Here is an 18,466-nt window from a genome sequence, read left to right as displayed (position 1 = left end):
CTCATGAGGCTGGAAAGCCCACTGCAGAGCTCCTGCTGTGCCTCAGTTGTAATTTCTGGTGATGGCCAGTAGAGGGCATCAGAGAAACTAAGTACTGTCCATGAGTGGAGTTACTGAAGTTGTTCACACTTTGACCTGAAGAAGTGCACACTATGATCCTGTCTTTAATAAATGTGGTGTAAATGCTTCAAGTTAGAGTTCAAATAACATTAAACTACGTTTGTTTTCTCTTCAAAGCAGTTTTTATTAAGTTTGCTTTGGATTCATGATGATGTACTCACTGTCATCTCCAGTCATATGTGCGTGATTATTTAAGCAGATAATCTTGTTTCAGCTATCGCAGATTGGTGTCCTCTAAAAGAAAAACATCATTTAAACCAATAAAATGTCCATGTGTTTTCAAAACTGGCATGTGAAGAAGAAGAGACTTAAAATATAATTTCCATTTTTATTAAAACCATACAAACATTTGTAGTCAGTTATAAAAGAGCAAAGTGGCTCTTCTGGCGGAGAGGCAGTGCTGGGCACTTGACGCTCCGCTGTGAGCCAGATCTGTCTGGCCTTTACCCAGGGCCTGGGAATCCCTGCTTTCAAAGTCAGTTCTTTATTGGCTCTGGGATCCTCCCCTTTTCATCTCCTAAATCTACAGAAAGAGTAATGTATTTACACATTATATATATAAAAGCACAATACATGTGAAAACTTAAAAAAAAAAAAAAGACAAAAGAAAAGTAGAACGCATTTCGCAAGTCTTAACTTTTCTTGATAATCAGACTTTTCTCATATAAATGTTCTAACATTTTTATCTTTTCCAGGTCTTACAAGACACTTTACAAGTTCACTTTTTAATGTTTTTTTTTTTCATAATTCACAATGGAAGATTGGCAGTGTTCTTTCTCTTTACCGACAGGCAGATAAGGCACATAACCTCGATGTAATTTCCTTCTTTCAAAGGAAATGATTTCTACTTCTTTGAAAGCAAAACACCATCAATGCACAGCTACAAAAAAGACAAAAGTACCAAAAAGCAACAAAACAATTTGTACCTCATTGCTTTGACGCTGAAAAAAGGTAAACTACTTAATATTCTGTGTGCAGTCACATAAGACTGAAAGGCAATACTAACACTGTTGACAAAGTCACTGCAATACTCGATGGCAGTACACATTCTGAATTTAAGAGCTTTGGAGAAAACAATACAAATGATTTCCTATTAAAAAGAACATCAATTTACATTTGTCATCATCATGAGGGAAGTTCATGTGCTGTGGACCTTTACTGGTCATTAAGACAGATTAAAAACATGACGTACTCATATCTATTTATGTTAGCATACAGAAAGCACCAAATGGGACTTGATCATCCAGGAGACAATGTCCATCTCCACATCAACTCCAAAACGATCGTGCAATCCAACATCGAAAAAGCACAAACAATATAAAAACACTGTTATATACACACTTGTGAGTACCTGTACCAGACTAACTAAATCAAGCCATTTAGACATCAAGTAGATGACTATCTATGGTGCCTTAAAGATGTGGATGTGATGTCCACTTTTTGGACTCAATACCATTAACTGGAGTTACTTTCGACAAAAACACCACTTGGTAAAACTTTGCAGAAGCACTGAAACATTAACAGATTCACCAAAGTAACACACAAACAAAATGACAACCGATGTAAATATACCACTTAATAAACCTATGACATATAAAGATATCATCAGGGTCCGTTGAACCCATGACCCCGGTCTGACCTGCTGAATCCAGAGTGGAGTTTTGTAGTCGCAGTTTTGTACCTGTATGAATCAGAACCTTAGATACTTGGCACATGGGCTAGTCTATGTACTTTTAAAGACAGTGTTCATGTTTAGTCTTGAATACATGCATTTTTACCAACAGTGTGTACAGCAAAAACAGTGACGATACACAGAATACTGTTTCAAAGTAGTGAGCATTTGCCCACATCACATAGTAATAATACAAAGCGAAGGGCTTCCAAAAACTAGCCTTCATTCCACAAAAGGAATATAACTATTTATCTATACATCATTTTGACACATCCCATTTCTGTGTAGGGATGATATTTTTTTTTACAAAATAAATCGGTTTGGCAATTGCCTGTTTCAGAACATGTTACGTACATTATAAAGTTCTCATAATTGCCACTTTTGTCCAGATCTTCACATACACCAGAGTTTTTTTCCTCTTCCTGTTTTACTTTTATGCTAACGGAGGAGAAAGCAGAGAGGGTAGCTACTGCATAATAGCCAAAAACTTGCTCTCTTCAGCGAGGGAGGTGAGGAGAGAGCTCATGTCTCCAATGGCCATGTTGTTGAGGCCGGGGGCTACGCTATGAAAGGCTGCAGATGCACGAGGAGTGGTCAAACGTGATGACGTCCTGGAAAGACCCTGGAAGATAGAAGGACTCAAAACCCCAGAGACCACGCTACCCTGGTCGTAGCCGTCCTCAAGCATGGCACTGAAATCGAGATTTACCCCCTCGTCCAAAACCCCGGGCACAGCGCCGTTCACTGTGCTGGTTACCTGATCTGCTCCAGGAGACAGAAGGGTATCAGAGACCCCGCTCCCACCACCTTGTTCCACTGATTCAGCCATGGAGTCCAGCAAGCACTGGTCTTCCAGGACAGGGAACAAGGCGGTCTTGGGGTCTCCTTGATCAAAGGAGAGGTGGTCATTAAAGCCCTGCTCTATGTATCCATGGTCTGGGGCCTCCAGTTTCAGCCCAGATACCTGATGTGCAAGGGAACAGTGGTTCCCACTCCTCTGCAGCTGCGGCTGCTGATTGAGGCTACCCTGGATTTCATCAGTGCTCTCAGGATTGAGATAGTGCTGGGTTCTGACCGAGTTCCTGTAACTGTTGACTGGGGGGCGAGGGGCATGGGTCTGCCTATTTTGATGAAGGCCAGTGCCATGGGAGAGGCCAGGGAGGTTGTCCATGGAGGCCCTGCTTAGCATTAAGTTGTTCCCAACATGACAAGAGGAGCTATTATTGTGGTTCTGTTGGAACTGTCTTTGAGGTCCATTTGAGGGCTGCTGTTTGAAGTTCTGGGGAAGAGGCCCATCTACAATCTGAGAGAACGGAGGCCTGCCAAAGGTGTTTGTGTGATTGGGACCAGTTACTCTCATCTCCATGCAGGAGTGAGGGGAAGTCTCTAGCTTTACCCCAGGATTGACACTGCAAGCACTTTGAGACTGATTAGCCTGGACACAAGTGTTCTGAAAGTCAAGGGACACTTGTTGCTGAACCATCATGTTTCCAAACCTACCAAATGGCACAGGTACAGGTTTGTGTTCTGTACCTGACCATCTTTCACAATGGTGGTTTTGTACCCTTTGAGGAGACCTGTCAGCACTCCCAGAGCTCACCTCGTTCCACTGGATGGGAAGTTTACTGGGGGTCTTCCTCTCAGCGATCTGCTGCTGCTGAAGGTTGTGCGGCCCAGAGAAGGCCACGTTCAGCCCTGAAGTCTCCTCTATCGTTGGATAGGTGTCCCTTTGGCTAGAAGCTATTTGGTCCTCAATGTACATGTAGGAGTCATCTGCCTGGACCTGGGAATGGAGATACTGTACCAGGTCATCTGGTAGCATGTCCTCGTCCCCTAACAAAAGCCCCGCCTCCCCACCGTCCTCCATGGCCAGAGCTTCTAAGGCTGCGTGTTCTGCGATGCTGGGCGTGTATGGCGACTGCTGCAGGCCTCTCTGCAAGCTGCCCTCTGAGCGTGTATAGTTCTGAAGGCTAAAATTGCGAGTTTCAGGTGTAGAATGATGAGACAGAGGTGGTAGAGGGTGGAGATTGTTAAGGCTGTTGAAGCGTTGCACTGGGGGCAGACTACAAATATCAGGAGCTTGCGTCCGCACTGGGTCGCTGGCCCTCCGGTTTCCATTCATTGGCCCTTCACCAGGATACAGAACCCTCCTTCTATAACCCACATGTCCCACATACCCATTAGAGTACCCGTTTGTGCCATCACTGCAGCGATGGGGCCTGATTAAAGGCGGCAATGAGTTGTTGCTACCACCCTCATCCATCATGGCCATGCGAGTCTTCAAGCTAATGCGCTCCATGTTGGGTAGAGGTGTGGGAGGTGGGCCCCCAGTTGCTGCTGCGTACTTGGCTTTCAGGTGGTAATGCTGTGCCGGGGTTAGACTAAGCACCCCTCGTGACCCCCCTCCTCCTATGCCTACTCCTCCTACACCTCCATATCCCCCACCCGATAAAGTCCCTCCGCCTCCTGTTCCTGCCCCACCTCCACAATGGCTGGCCTCGCTGGACCTTCGGGAGGCGTCAGTGGAGATGGGGTCGTAAGAGTCGGTGGAGCTGAGGTTATGGAGGCGGCGGTGGTGGCCGGCCGCCATCGTACCCTCACTCTGGGAAGCTTGGCTGGAGCGTCGGCTGGAAAAGCACGGGGAGATGCCTGAGGAGCGCCGGCTGCTGCTCAGGTAGGCGGAGCTGGTGGCGCTTCCACTGCTGTCACGCCGATCTCTGAGCAAATTGAGCACTGTAAGCTCGGTGCTGCCCAACTCAGCATGATCAGGTGGCTGGGGAGCAGACACCCCCCATGGCCTGCCCAGACAGGATCCTAGAGATGAACACAGACACAGAGAACAAACATTGGAACAGGTTGAACACAAAGAAAAAGAAAATGATGTGGTGATAGAGGAAGAGATTACAGGAAGATGTGGGTGAAGGAGCTACAACAGTAAAGTCTAAGTGTGGAGAGATCCTTCAAACAGATGTTGCCACAGAGAACTGGCAGCATTTGGCCATGAAACAGTGTTTCATGCTATTCTGTCTGATATGATATATAGCTTGATATTGTTCTGAAACCACTTTCTAGCAGAACAGTAAATTTTAAGCATTTGTTTTGACTGCATGCTTCAGCCAAACAAGGCAAGATGGAACTGAGGATAAATCACTTCTCCAACTGTAATTTATTTACACATTAGAAGGATTACATAAGTTTCAATGTTTCTTTTTAAAAGGCTGTAAAATGTTTTCCGTAATGTACCTCTGTTGGGTATTTCAGAAAAAAAACCTCTTCAAAATGTTTTTTTTCTATACTCACTGTTATTGTTGTAATGTATTTATTTATTAACTGTTTGCTTCTGTAATTGTTTAACCTTGTTTTCACTTTTAGCCCCCTCACCCCCTACCCCTCACGGAGCCATTGCTCTTTGATCAGGCTGCATTTGTAAATAAGAATCTGTTCTTAATTGCTTGCCTGGGTAAATAAAGGTTAATAAATAAATAAAATAAATATACATCTATTAGAAATCATTCAAAAATAATGTATTTTAACAGGCGTTGAGCACAACAATGGTATGAAACATTAAAATCTTAATCTGCAAGATGAAACATAGTAGTAGTTTTGATTTGCTGCATGCCTCTTGGTTGTTTATTCTCACCCCAGTGGTAGAACATGATTATCTAATTACCATAATGTGCCGCCTATAAAGCATACCCATTCACTTTCAAATCAATTCAGTTTTATTCATATAGCGCATTATCACAAACTAGGGATTTGACTCAGAAGGCCTTACAATCTGTACAACATAAACACCCACCGTCCTCAGACCCTGTCCCTACACCTATTATTATCAATTATTGTTTATTTCAAAGGTAAGAGGTCCAAAGACTGATGTAATGAAAGACAGTGATCAGACTTGAACACTTGATGCTCACTATTTGTCTGTCTTTCTCTATTATTGCAAATACTGTAAGACTACTACATGACATTGTACCTTTGAGGTTGTGACTGATTTGATTCAGCAGGAGAGGAGAAAAGGTTTCCAAAGTCAGTCTTACCCTTCCCCAGGATGTTGGGTAACGTGGATGCTTTGGGGGGCGGTGTGGGGGACAGGGGCCCCAGCCTGGGCAGCGCTCCGTTCACCTGCTTCAGCCGTTCCATCTTAATGTGCTCCATCCAGCGCAGGGGGCGGCCAACACTTCGCCTCGCCTGCAGGGTCAGCATGGCCGCTGTTGCTGTGGAGACCGTGGAGTCCATGATGGGGGCTCGCTCACCCTCACACTCCTCCTCTGCCTCCTCTTCGTTTTCCTCTTTCTCCTCGTCCTCCTCCAGCCCCTCCCCTGGTGAGCGTCCAGCACTCACAGCAAGCTGGACTCCACCGCTGGGATAGGTGCTGATGGGGGACTGGTCACTGCTGCATGTAGACTGACCGCCAGGGCTTGGCTGAGACGTCTGACGGACAAAATTGTGGGAGGGAGAAGGAAAGAAATCGGGAAAGTACATTGTTATTAGGTTTATTTTGGTGTTCATTTTAGATGTAAATGTAGATTTTGTAACATCAGACAATGAAAATGATTATAAAACTTGACACACAGTTGTGAAAGTCTTTAAATGTGCAAGATTTAGTGACATCTAGTGGAAAGAATGCAGACTGTAATAAATTTAATCACGCCTCTTCAAAATGGGAGAACAGAAGCACCTCCCATGGCCATTAAGAACACAAAACTACTGTAGAAACATGACAGTGTAGGTCAGGGGTGTCAAACTCATTTTAGTTCAGGGCCACATCAGCTGAATTTGATCTGAATAGGGCCAAACCAGGAAAATAATATCATATTTAACATATAATATAATAATATAAATAATGTCAACTCCAAACTTTTCTGTGTTTCAGAGTGAAAAAAGTACATTTACATTATGAAAGGTTTACATCTTCAAACTGTCCTTTCAAACAATGTGAATAAGATGAACAAACTGAAAAAAATAAGTGTAATTTTAACAATATTGTCTCAGTTTATCATTTACACATGTACATTATAACTTACAGATCACAGTGGATCAACAAATACGCAAAACATTTAATAACAGACAGAATCTTGCTAAAATTGTACTTACTTCTCTTAAGACATTTCAGGTTGTTCATATTTGTTCAGGTTATTCACATTTTTTGCGAAATTATACTTTGTTTTAGTGTAAATACATGAAAATATTTACATTGACAAAGAGAAAAAATTGGAGTTGTCATTATTTCTATGTTCTTATGATAGTATTTTATTGGTCCTGCCCACTTTAGATTGAATTGGTCTGAATGTGGAACCTTAACTAAAATGATTGTCAATATCTTAGTGTAATTTTTGCATTTCACAAATTCATCCCAAGGGCCGGACTGGACCCTTTGGCGGGCCAGATTTGGCCCCCGGGCCACATGTTTGACACCTGTGGCGTAGGTGATTACGCAATCATCAAAGCATAATTACCTCCACCAAGGAACAGCAGAGGTTATATTTTCATCAGGGTTTGTCTGTTTGTTTGTCTGTTAGCAAGATAACTCAAAAAGTTATGGAAAGATTTTGATGAAATTTTAAGGAAATGTTGATACTCTCACAAGGAACAAATGATTAAATTTTGGTGGTAATTGGGAGGGGGGCGGGCAGCCTGATCTGCCTTGGCGGAGGTCTGCGCTCTCCAAGTACTCTTCTAGTTATGAATATGACATCACTTCTGTAGATTCCTCTAAATCCTGCACATTGCACTTTTACTAATCTTGCAGAATCATTGCTTTTTAAGTTGGATGTGTAAAACAGAACACAAATCGCTGTCCTTATTCTTTAAGTTTTAAAAGAGCTATTCAACAGACAGTGTTTGGTACATTATTAGGACATTGCCTTCCTCTGTCATTCATCTCACATTTGGAACACGCACACAATGAAGCTTCAAACGAGAAAATCATGCTTTGGGTTGTTTTCAGGCAAAGAGGATAAAGGCCCCCACTGAGACCGGCTACTGCCCAATTAGGGTGTTTACAGAATTTTTAGAAACTGTTGCACTGAGGAAGAAGAGATTCACTATTTGGGCATCAAGTGTCTGCAGCGTTTAGAGAGAATCTGCCCTATTTATTGTTGAATCAATTTGGCTTCACAGTCGGACATACTTTGATTCTCTTACAGTTACAGGCATCACTCACAAAACTGCAGCACCTTTAGTAAAACTCTGTCACTCCTCAAAGTACTTTAGAACGAAACAAGAACATGTTCTTTTAATGAATGTGATGGACGAGAACCCTACGATGGGAATACATTTTGGATGGAAGTGTAGCAGATGCAGTGGCGTGACAGAAGTTTTGATGGATAAAAACATTACGAGCATGGAAAAAATGGAAGTTGGAAAAAAGACTGTTAAGAGACACCTATCTCACCTGATTACCCACTGTCCTTAGTAAGGGGAGGAGAGAAATGCCGAAGCATTGGATAGAAGAAAACATTTACGCATTAGAAGACTTGAAGTGTAAAATGTGCATGCCCTTAGTTTAACACAAAACTGTAAAAATTGAGTAGTTGTACATTAGAGTCAAGGAACTGTTAGTAAAAGTATTAGAGACGACAGAGGGATTGAAGTAACCTTCAACATTTGAGTCTCACCATGGGCTTCTCTGTCTTGATGGACTTCACCTGCAGACATTCATCCTGTTTTGAGGTAGCGTGGTTGTACTCCCTTTGGTCCGTGTACCCGCCCAGGGGCATCTGCCCTGGTGACCGACCCTGGCCGTTGCCTCCGGGCTCCCGGGGTGGCGGAGGACGAGGGTAATCTCCGCGCTGTTTCTTGGTGACGTGCGCCTCTGGCCCGTGCACCGTTTTAACGTGCTTTCGTAGGGAGCTGGGGTCTGTGTAGCGTTTGGTGCAGCCGGGGATTTTGCACACGTACGGTTTCTAAAAACAAGAGGAAAGTAGAAAAGTGAGCTCGTTTAGGCCAAGTAGAAAGTTTGACTTGGACTTGAAAGGACGTTTGTCAGTACCTCATTTGAGTGTGTGCGATTCTGGTGCTTGGCTCGGTCTGAGGCGTTGGAAAAGGCCTTGTTGCAGCCTTCATGTTCACACACATATGGTTTCTCGCCCGTGTGGGATCGCAGGTGAGTCTTGAGATTTTCTAGACGGGAGTAGGCCTTGGTACAGCCTTCAAACTGCACAACGATAGTAGAGAGGTGTCACTTTGATTAGTATATGAAATCTGTGCATACAAACGTATTTGTCAAATTAAATGAACACAGTGATTATTTATTTATTTTTTGATTCATTTATTTTTAATTTTCTTCCCCATTATTTATTTGTTTATGTTTATGTGAGCTTACTAATATGCATTTGGGTGTATGTGTCTACATATATTTGAGGGGAGTTTACATATTTTTCTATGTACACTACTAAAAAAAAAGTCAGGGATATTTCTTTTTTTTTTTTGTCATTTTTGCCATTTGTAACTAAAACTATGTCTGGTCATTAAAAAATGTGTTTCAATTCAGTTCACACACAAAAAAGTAAAAAGCTCTGTGCAAGAATCCCAGCTAAAAAAAACAGCCCAAAAATTTTAAATATTCTTAACTTTTTGTTTGTTGTGTAACTATATTATGTCTGGCTGTGTATAAACTTAACAAAGGTCCAGTACTTGGGGTGGGTGGAGTGGGGGCGGGGGAGCTCAATAGGACCTGGATACAACAGTTTCATGTTCAAGTTGCATGTGTCTTGTTATACATTTAAAAATTGAAAATAAAAAGGTCCTGATAAAAAAAAAAAAAAAAATTAAATGAACAAAGTGAGTTTTCCTTACTGTGCATTTATGTGGTTTTTCCCCGGTATGCCTTCGCATGTGGACCACCAGCATGTACTGTGCCTTAAAGGGCTTCTGTTCTCGAGAGCATTCCTCCCACCGACACACAAACTCCTTCTTCTCCCCGTGGATGTGGTCATTGTTAATGTGCTGGGAAAGAAGATGAGAGAAACTTCAGTACAGTAATCTATGCAGCATTCTACTGTATATCTATAAATTTCTGTATCTTCAGAGTTACGGATGGACATGAGTGCAGTGTCAAATTCTTTCCTGTGCACTATAAAACAAATCTAAAATTCCTGCTTTCTATTTCTTTTCCTGTGGTATTTTCGGAAATCTGCACAAACACAGGGGGGAAAAGGCAGTCTCAGTGTCCGATTTGAACAGGATTTTCAAATAAAACCCTGTCACTTCGCATCACGTTGGGCCCTCGCCCCTCTGTGACAAGTGCTGACAGTTCTGCTGCCGTGGCAACTTCCAATCTGAGGCTTAAGAAGAAGGGGAGGCGGGAGGGAGGTGAGGAGATAGGGCGAGAAATCAAAAGTTCAGTCGAAGAATCTAAAATGTGAGGGCTTTACAACTCCAGCCAAGCATTGTATGTGTGAACACTGCCTTTCTCTTTATTCTGTTCCTTTCTTCTATTTTTATTTGTTTATCACTGTCTTATAAAAAGCGGTCATTTACAGATGTTATAGAGGAAAGACAGAAAAACAGTCATGCAGACGTAAACTCTCCTGGGGATGGAGTCCACATCTGGCTCTTTCAGATCCAACACCGTGTGGTGGCCTCTGAAGTGCCTCTCTTGAGCAATTTAAAGCCAGGGAGACAGACACAATATCCTGACCAAGAAACTGGTATTATTACATTCCTGCGCAGCATTCAAGAGTCCTTTTTACCTTGGGGGTGAATGCAGAGGGACTGCTGGCAACAGGAGGGAAGAGAAGGAGATAAATAGAGACTTGACCTTGAAGGCTCTTAAATGTCTGGGGGATACATCTTTTCTTTGAGCATGATTTTGCAACACAGTTGAGCTATAAAACATGCAGGGCCAAAGCAAATAAAGCATTCAGAGACCGTTCCCTTTGAGCCATGACAAAAGCATCTTTGTACCTTCCGAGGGCCAACGCCCCTTGGCTAGATCGTGACCCCACGACTGTGACATCCACTAGAAACAACCCCTTTTTTTTAGTGTTTTTGCAAGACATGGCGACCCCCAGTCTTCTCTAAATATAAAGCAACTGCATTCCCCGGTAATATAAAAGGATATACGAGTAGACTGGAAACAGAAGGGCGCCACAGCAAAAGCAAAGAGTAAAATTGACACTAATATATCTGCAAAGGACCTCCATTATTCTCGCTTGACATTTTTTAATTTTAAAGTGACAAAACAAGACCAATTCCATAGAAAATGATTGGGGACTGGATGACCGCGGACGTTAGTTGAAGTTCCCCCCAAGATTGATCTCCTCCCCACCTCGGTAAGAGACTCAGAAAACCTGACTCGTCTTCTCTTTTTCTTCCTCTATGTGAGGGAATCCCTGTGGCAAGTGATCGGTCTGGTGTGAGCAGTGTTCAATATCCCCCGGCTGAGAGCGATGGGGAGAGCGCTGTGGTGTTGGATCACGCTGGTGGCTGGCACAACACGGCAACACACACACACGCACACACACGGATGGATACACATTCGCACAGTATTTGTACAAATGAAGGAGGTCGTTGACGGGTGTGATGCATGAGCCTCTGAGCTGACAGAGAGGGGGACAGACAGCACGGGGAGAGGGGCCGCCGAGAAACCTAATGGCATGATCTAATGGCAATTCTTATTGAATCAATAATCTCCATGCTGAGCAGACAGGCCCCGTTGGCCGGCTAAATCGACAAACAGGTGCTGATAGCGACGGCGCGGCAGGTTATTCATCTTCCCCCTGCCAGCTTATCGGCCAACAACTGTAAAAACGCCACCAAGATGGATTTAGGAGGGTGTTGCGCGACAGGGAGCACCAGGGACACGGACACAGGGGACACTGAAGCCGTCTGTGACGTATGAGGGGTACACACACACACACACACACACACACACACACACAGGTGCAGATGCTGTTTTCTTGGTCAAGACCCCTGTTGCTTAGATGCAACACCCATAAACACAAGAACTAAACAACACAGTCAATTTTACACTTGGTTTGCTGTGTTTTTGTTTTTTTTGTTTTTTTTTTACATTTTAAATAATTATTTGCCCCACATTGTCAATGCTTAGCTCTATACACAACACTGTAACGAATAGAATCCCATCATTTGTTTTGCTATTTCCCAGCATTCACCCACTTTGGTATCCATCTCCATGTCTCCTTATCAAACTCTCTCTGGGACATAGCCTTCATGCATTAGAATGCAAGCGTGCATGAAAAGAGGGCCTGTTTACAAGGCAATTTCACTAAGCTGTGGGACCCGCAACACCGTTTAGCTTTATCAAACACGGCCTAATAAATCATATGCTCTTTTGTGATGTCAGTTGCTGAAGTGCTTTGTGTAAAGAGAGGGAAAAAAGAGCATGAAAAAGGCAAAGAAGGGAGGGAGGAAGTAAAAAGGGGGAAAAGATTGGAGAGTGAGTGAGAGAAGGAGGGAGGATGAGAATGAGCGAGCGAGCAGGGGGCAGGGAGCTGGAATTGGCATGTGTAATTCAGCACAGTCTTTTCATCTTAGAGTAAGATACTCCAGACAGATAAGGGGCCTAATCCTTCTCCTGATCAAAAAATCTGCATTTTACCAATTAAAGGCCTGCGCCAGCAGCCAGGGAGGGGGCCTGCCTTCAGACCGCGCCCGCGTTTATCTCCCTTTAACACCGGGGAGGCGCGCAGCAGTCGCCTCAACAAGGGCTGCACACGGGGAGAACCGGCTCCCCATCTAAGAACAATGGCATCACAGCGCCACCTATGTAGATGACCTGGAACGGAAGGTAGACTGCGGAGGGTAGAGAAGGCCTGATGAGCTTTAAGAACACACACATACAGACCACCAAGATAATCACACACCCCTGCATGTCATTGACAAATCCAACTGGGCCTGGACAAAAGTCTGCATCAGGATAAAAACGTCCCCATTAATTAATAACATTAATTATCACCAGAGATGTAATCATTATTTTGGACTTTAAAGGCTGTTTTTGGTGCTGAGTGAAAGTTGATGGAATGAGATGGTTATTTGTTGTTTTCTATGATTTTATTATGGTCAGAACAAATGAACACCAAGCAACAAAGCTTTTCAGAAATGTGGAGGTTGAAACAAAACAATGAGGCTATGATTATAAAATTATGAAATTATTAAAGTAAAACATTTTTCTACATGTTTTAGCTCACAATGTCAACAAAAGAAAGCAAATAAGAGACAATATAAATTTCTGTCAGGGTAACAATAATTATTACAACAGAAAATTTTATCGCAGTAATTATTTTATGGTTTTAGCATCTGGCCTTGTCTCCACCATCACTGTCACTAACAGGCCTCAAATCTGTATCTGAAGCCCCAGGTCTACCTCTGATGTGTATTCATGTAGTTTTTAACATGGCTTTTAAGACTGTTTTATTCCATGTTCACTTTCCCTTTTAACCCAGACGCTGCTATATTAAGTTTCAGGTGTTTTTTGTCTGTGAAAGGCACCTTAAATAAGGCCTACATTTTACGTCCATACTTGAAATGACATGAATGAACTTCACCACAAAAAAAAGCTGTGCCATATTAGATTAGAAGTAATTTTTTGTGGATTCAAGAAATGACCCTTGTAATTATTATCATTGCAGATTGATCTATCATTTATGTTCTCATTTAATCACCTATTGTGATTTATTCTGTCTATAAAATGTCAGAAATTTGAGGAAAAATGTCTTTAGGTTTTCCTGTCACCAAGAAAAAGAAGAAAGAGATAAAACGACAATAGAATTAAATTTTATTTATTTATTTTACTCAAAAATATTCAATTAATCCAAGAAGATGGTGATTTATTTATAGCTGGCCCACTACTGAGGTAATCTGTAAATCTTGTGAAGTTTTAAGGAAAGTGAAAGTAAATAATTTTATACAAAGCTGAAAAGTAGTATATAGTTTTTCTTTTTTTTGCAAATAAATAAACCTTCTGGTATGAGTTTAGATCCACCAACTCTAAACTTATTTTTTTACTTAAATGCTGCTTTGCCACACGTGAAAAATCTAGCTTACGTGTGTTTTTTCCATCACATAAGAGCAGTGAAAATGCATGGCGAAGTGTCAGTGATTGAGTACTGAAGACTAACTGATAAAGATTGTTAAGCAAAGGCATATTAGGGAATTGTGGCAGTTTGGCGTTGGCATCTCCAGTGACAAACCGAGTGAAAAAAGCCCACTTCAAGAGAGACATTAAAGAAGCCACCAGGCCTTATCTTTAAAAGTACTCCCTCTGAGGGGAAAGAGGGGAGGAAAGGAAGAGAAAATGAAAGGGAGAACGAGAGAGGGAGAGGTTTGTGCCCAAAAAAAAAAGGGGGGGAGGGAGCAAAAGAATGTTGAGTTGAGTGGGGATCAGATGGAGAGAGTTGAAATGTAATAAATGAAATAAATACTGCAAACTAAAATTGACACCCGCCGTCGCTTTTGCTGACTGGGTAGGCCAGATAAGTGAGCTAAATTGCGTAGATCTGATGTTTATCTTATCGCCGGCACCGAGAGCGCTTAAACGCAGATGATAAGGAACGCCGTGGCATGTCATGGTAGAGCATGTTTGAGAGTGTAAAAATATGCATCAAGAGCGCTGCAGGAGTGCTTTTGAACAAGGTGGAAAGCGATGAGGGTGGTGTGGAGGCTTAATTCTAAAATTAGGCCAAGCACAAAGAAATCAATGCTGCTGTTACTTTTAACACTTCAAAATGTGTTTCACGACTTTGAATTGTCAACACAGCGGTATAAAGTTCTTTACCACGTTTTCAAGGCCCATGTGATCAGCGGAAATGAATGTAGAGCAAAAGCTCGTGGTTTAAATTGGTTACAACCAAGGAGAAAGTGCTATTTTTTTCTAATCATGTTTTTTTCCCAAAGCCATTTCAGAAGACAGTACAGGGGGAAGGGAACGCTTCATTGTTTGGGTATATGGAAATCCCCCCCCCCCCCCCTCAACAACCCCACCCCCATCCCCTCCCAGTGTGTGGGGAGAGCCACTGTGGTCCAAATACTGTACTTATCCTATTACTGAGGGGGGTGGGGGTGCAGGAGAGATAAGAGCATTTCTCGTCCGCTCCGCTGAATTAGAGGGCAGGGATTCTGTAGGCGAAGACTTTTATTGCATCTCTCTGCATATCTGCATGTGCAGGGGAAAATGAGAAATAAATGCAATATCTGAAAGTCAAATGCCAAAAAAAGAGAGAAACAATTCCAAGACGGAAAAAGAGAATGAGGATTTGTTGGCGTCCCGTCTGATAATAAGTGCATCTTGGCGAGGTTAGTGTGGATGGTGGATATGTGGAGGAATGAGAGGGTATTGTTTTGTTCAGATGGCCACCTGGTGTGACTACAGTGGAGAGAGGATGTGAGCAAGCTTTCCTCTCCTAAACAGCCACCCTCCCCTCCTCACCCACCACCTTAACTCATCCCGCCCCTGAAACAGGGGCAAGAAGTTGTCAAGATCCTCACCTTTGAGCCGAGCCCTTCAAACACGGGAGGCAGCCCCATTCCGAGCTGAGGATATCAATTATAGATAGGGGTTACCACCGCAGCTGAGGATTGCAATGTCAAGACGGCAAATAGACAGCTGTGGAGAGCTGAGGATCTTTCTATCAGATGTGGAGGTGATGTGTGTTTCACGCGCGCACGTGTGTGCATGTGTACATTTCCACCTTGCCTCGTTCAGAGCATCATATTGGTGTTATTTTTTTACAGCTTCTCTAACTTGCTCCCTCGGTTTGTCTGAGGGGCGAGCAGTTCACAGGCCGCAGAGAGACGCCTACGGCTAATAGCATCTGTGTAAGTAGCCCTAGTAGGGGTGACACGGCCATAATGTCATTAATATTTAGCTTAACAGTGAACCCTCAGGCGCAATATGATGAGAACCATCCATCTTCTGGGCTGTGTGAGAGTTCTGATAACAGACAGGAGGAGGGCCAGTCCATTGCTGTACACAAAGCTCACATCCTGGCTCTGGGAGGCTTAACCCACCAAATCAGTTAGCAGCGTTCAGCTGTGAGATGTGCTCTACCAGCTTCTGAGCCCATTACCAGCGTCTGTGGATCCAATCAGGAATCCAGCAGCAGTATCAGTCAATGCCTGCGCTGGACAGACCGCTACTGCTGCTGCAGGCAGGGGTCACGGCCCGATAGCAGGCATTGTCCGGAATAGAACAGCTTCGGCTGAGGTGGCACGTACGTACGGTACAGCAGGTCTAGGAAAAGATTCTAAGCTTACAAAACAAAAAATAGTTTCAGTGTGTTTTCTGAGAGGTTATATTTACGCCACATTGTACCAACCTATCACACTGTGGGCTGCAATATAATAATGGATGTGCTTTATACTCAAGAAAATATTAATTTGTTAAATATCTTAAAATAATTTCTCCAGCCTCTCCCTATTATAACATTTTAGAATATTTAAGTATTGCTAGTAATTTAACCTTATGTGGACAAAATGTTTCATTTTAGTGCATATGCATCACACCACAATATTTATGGTCTCAAATTATGATGATAAGTATATGCCTTAAATTTACCAGACATTTTCCTCTTTAGATGACCATAAAAACATCATTCTACACAGTGAAACTCAAAGACTGCAGTGAAATAAAATTAAAAAAACTGAGGCCCTACCCCTTCTGTTTTGCATCTTCAAGTGAAGGGGTAGGGGTGTCCTGATTCTCAATAAGTCATAGGGGAAGGGCTAAGGGGAGGGCTGTTTGGCCCTTGAAACGGAGATTTTTCAGGACCAAACTACAAACGGAAGGGTGTGAGAAATCTCCCATAATTCCGTTCGAATCATCGGCAAGATGGAGGTAAACACAGTGAAAAAGTGCAGCAGTGCAATGAAAGAAACACAAATGTATGTATTTTCTTTGCAAAAAACTTAATCATTTGATCATCAGTTTAATGCCGTTTCAATGTGTCATAGATTGCATTTCTGCAGTTTGTGGTTGATAGCTGCAAAAAGATGGCCAAAGCCCATGCAACAGAGACAATTACAGCTGCTGACGGCATGGGGAATTCTTTCAGAAACAAAGTTGTCGCATGTGTTTTTCGCATTGATGACTGCTGATGATGTAACAAATCTCGAAGGGTTGTCCCATTTCATAGGGGAATGTTTCAACCCCTATCCCTTGCAACAGAGTTTCAAGGGGTAGTGCCAAGTGCAAGGGCCAAGGGATGAACAGGGATTGGGCCTTAGACTTCTGTATAATCCTGCAGCCTTTTGGAGCTGCTATTGACCTTTACATCGGCAATCACGTCTTCGACTGCAAATGGACACGATACGCTGCTTGTACTGCTGTTTTCTACAGTATCTTTACGGTGCTTACTCACTTGTACTAGTTGCTCCTGCGTGTCGAATTCTCGACAACAGTTCTCCCAGTGACAGTTGGTCTCATAAACCACCTCTGGCTCTTGTTTGCTCTCATCCTTGTCTCCTTCTTCCTTCACCAGTGTCATGCCATCAGGATGATCCTGGAGAACAAGAGTCAAACTGTTTCAGTACAGAGGCCTGTAAACCAAGTCCTAAAACGTAATAAAAAGGAGAAAATACGGTGACTAAATACCAAGAACCAGCTTAAATTTCCTCCTTTATATAACGGTGTTTTACGACAGGACCTGGCAGCCCATTTGAGGAATCTAACGCCCTCTTCCTGCTGTAGGTTGCTCTATTAGCCCAGACATATTTCACTGTCATAGTTATGTGGCTGAGTAGCACCGGGTTGGTGTGGGCTAATGCAGGAGAGTGTGGGCCTCCACCACACACTGTATCTGCCCCTGTCTGATGGAGGCACAGCTGAATATCGACTCTAATAAGGGTTTTCCTGCAGATGCAAACACATTGCCTACTTTACCATTATCACAGTTCTCTTTCATTTTTCTAGCCACTTAAAATTTCATTAAACAAAAGCAAAAACAATTTCCTTCTAGTGTCCCAGAAATCAATGAATTGTTTTACTTGGGAAACTGCTACTGATAAGAGAAGAGTGGGAAACAAATGCCAACAAGGACCCAAATGCAGGTAAATAACAGTGGCTGGTGAGTTTGTGTATTGTTGCAGGTGGATAAGAATTATAAAAGCTCCTTCTCCTGGTGGAAGAAAATCCACTAGTAAATTCTAGGATTTACAAAATAGTGTGGACTGTGTTGCTTTTATTTATATTAGAACTTTACTAAACCAACAAACAGAATGTTAGACCAGGACTTTTACACAGAACTGTATTTATTACTTTCACTCTTTGAGTCCATGTGGATCATCTCCATTTAAATCACCAAGGGATTGTAAATCAAAATAATAGATTTTCCCCATTAGCATTTTACTTATATAACAATATTTTTACATGAGGAGCTCTACTTCTACTTACACAGAATAGAATAGAATAGAATAGAATAGATAGAATAGAATATGTTTAATTTTGTCACCACACACCGTCATTAGTATTTTTTTTTTTTATTGTATTACATTATAATTTCAGATACATTTTCAATCTACATCTCTACAAGACAATCTTTGAACAAATATAAGCTGTCAGCAAGTGTTACTGCTTCTAAAACAGTAACTCAAGGAGCAAAAAAACAAATAAAATAAAAAAAAATAGTAGATGGTGTTGCCTTTTGCCAGAATGTGAATAATTTAACCAGACAGCTGTTGTATCGAGTAAACCAAACTGTTTTTTTTTTTTTT

General features: G+C 42.5%; 1 protein-coding gene across 2 annotated transcripts in view; it reads right to left on the bottom strand.

The window, feature by feature from the left end:
- Positions 1-434: 434 nt before the first annotated feature.
- gli3 (GLI family zinc finger 3) overlaps positions 435-18,466 on the bottom strand; it is a 110,540-nt gene continuing 92,508 nt past the window's right edge. For both annotated transcript variants that reach the window (XM_030123775.1, XM_030123777.1), the window contains exons 10-15: positions 17,116-17,256; positions 9,593-9,742; positions 8,787-8,951; positions 8,413-8,700; positions 5,833-6,226; positions 435-4,606 (exon numbers count right to left, since the gene is read on the bottom strand). In XM_030123775.1, coding sequence (XP_029979635.1) covers positions 2,259-4,606; positions 5,833-6,226; positions 8,413-8,700; positions 8,787-8,951; positions 9,593-9,742; positions 17,116-17,256 — 3,486 coding nt within the window. In that variant the 3' untranslated portion in view covers positions 435-2,258. The remainder of the gene's footprint in view (positions 4,607-5,832; positions 6,227-8,412; positions 8,701-8,786; positions 8,952-9,592; positions 9,743-17,115; positions 17,257-18,466) is intronic.

This window comes from Sphaeramia orbicularis, chromosome 20 (genome assembly GCF_902148855.1).
Source record: "Sphaeramia orbicularis chromosome 20, fSphaOr1.1, whole genome shotgun sequence".
Lineage (NCBI taxonomy): Eukaryota > Metazoa > Chordata > Actinopteri > Kurtiformes > Apogonidae > Sphaeramia > Sphaeramia orbicularis.
Note: the sequence above shows the minus strand (reverse complement) of the source record. Positions and strands in the feature narration are given on the sequence as shown.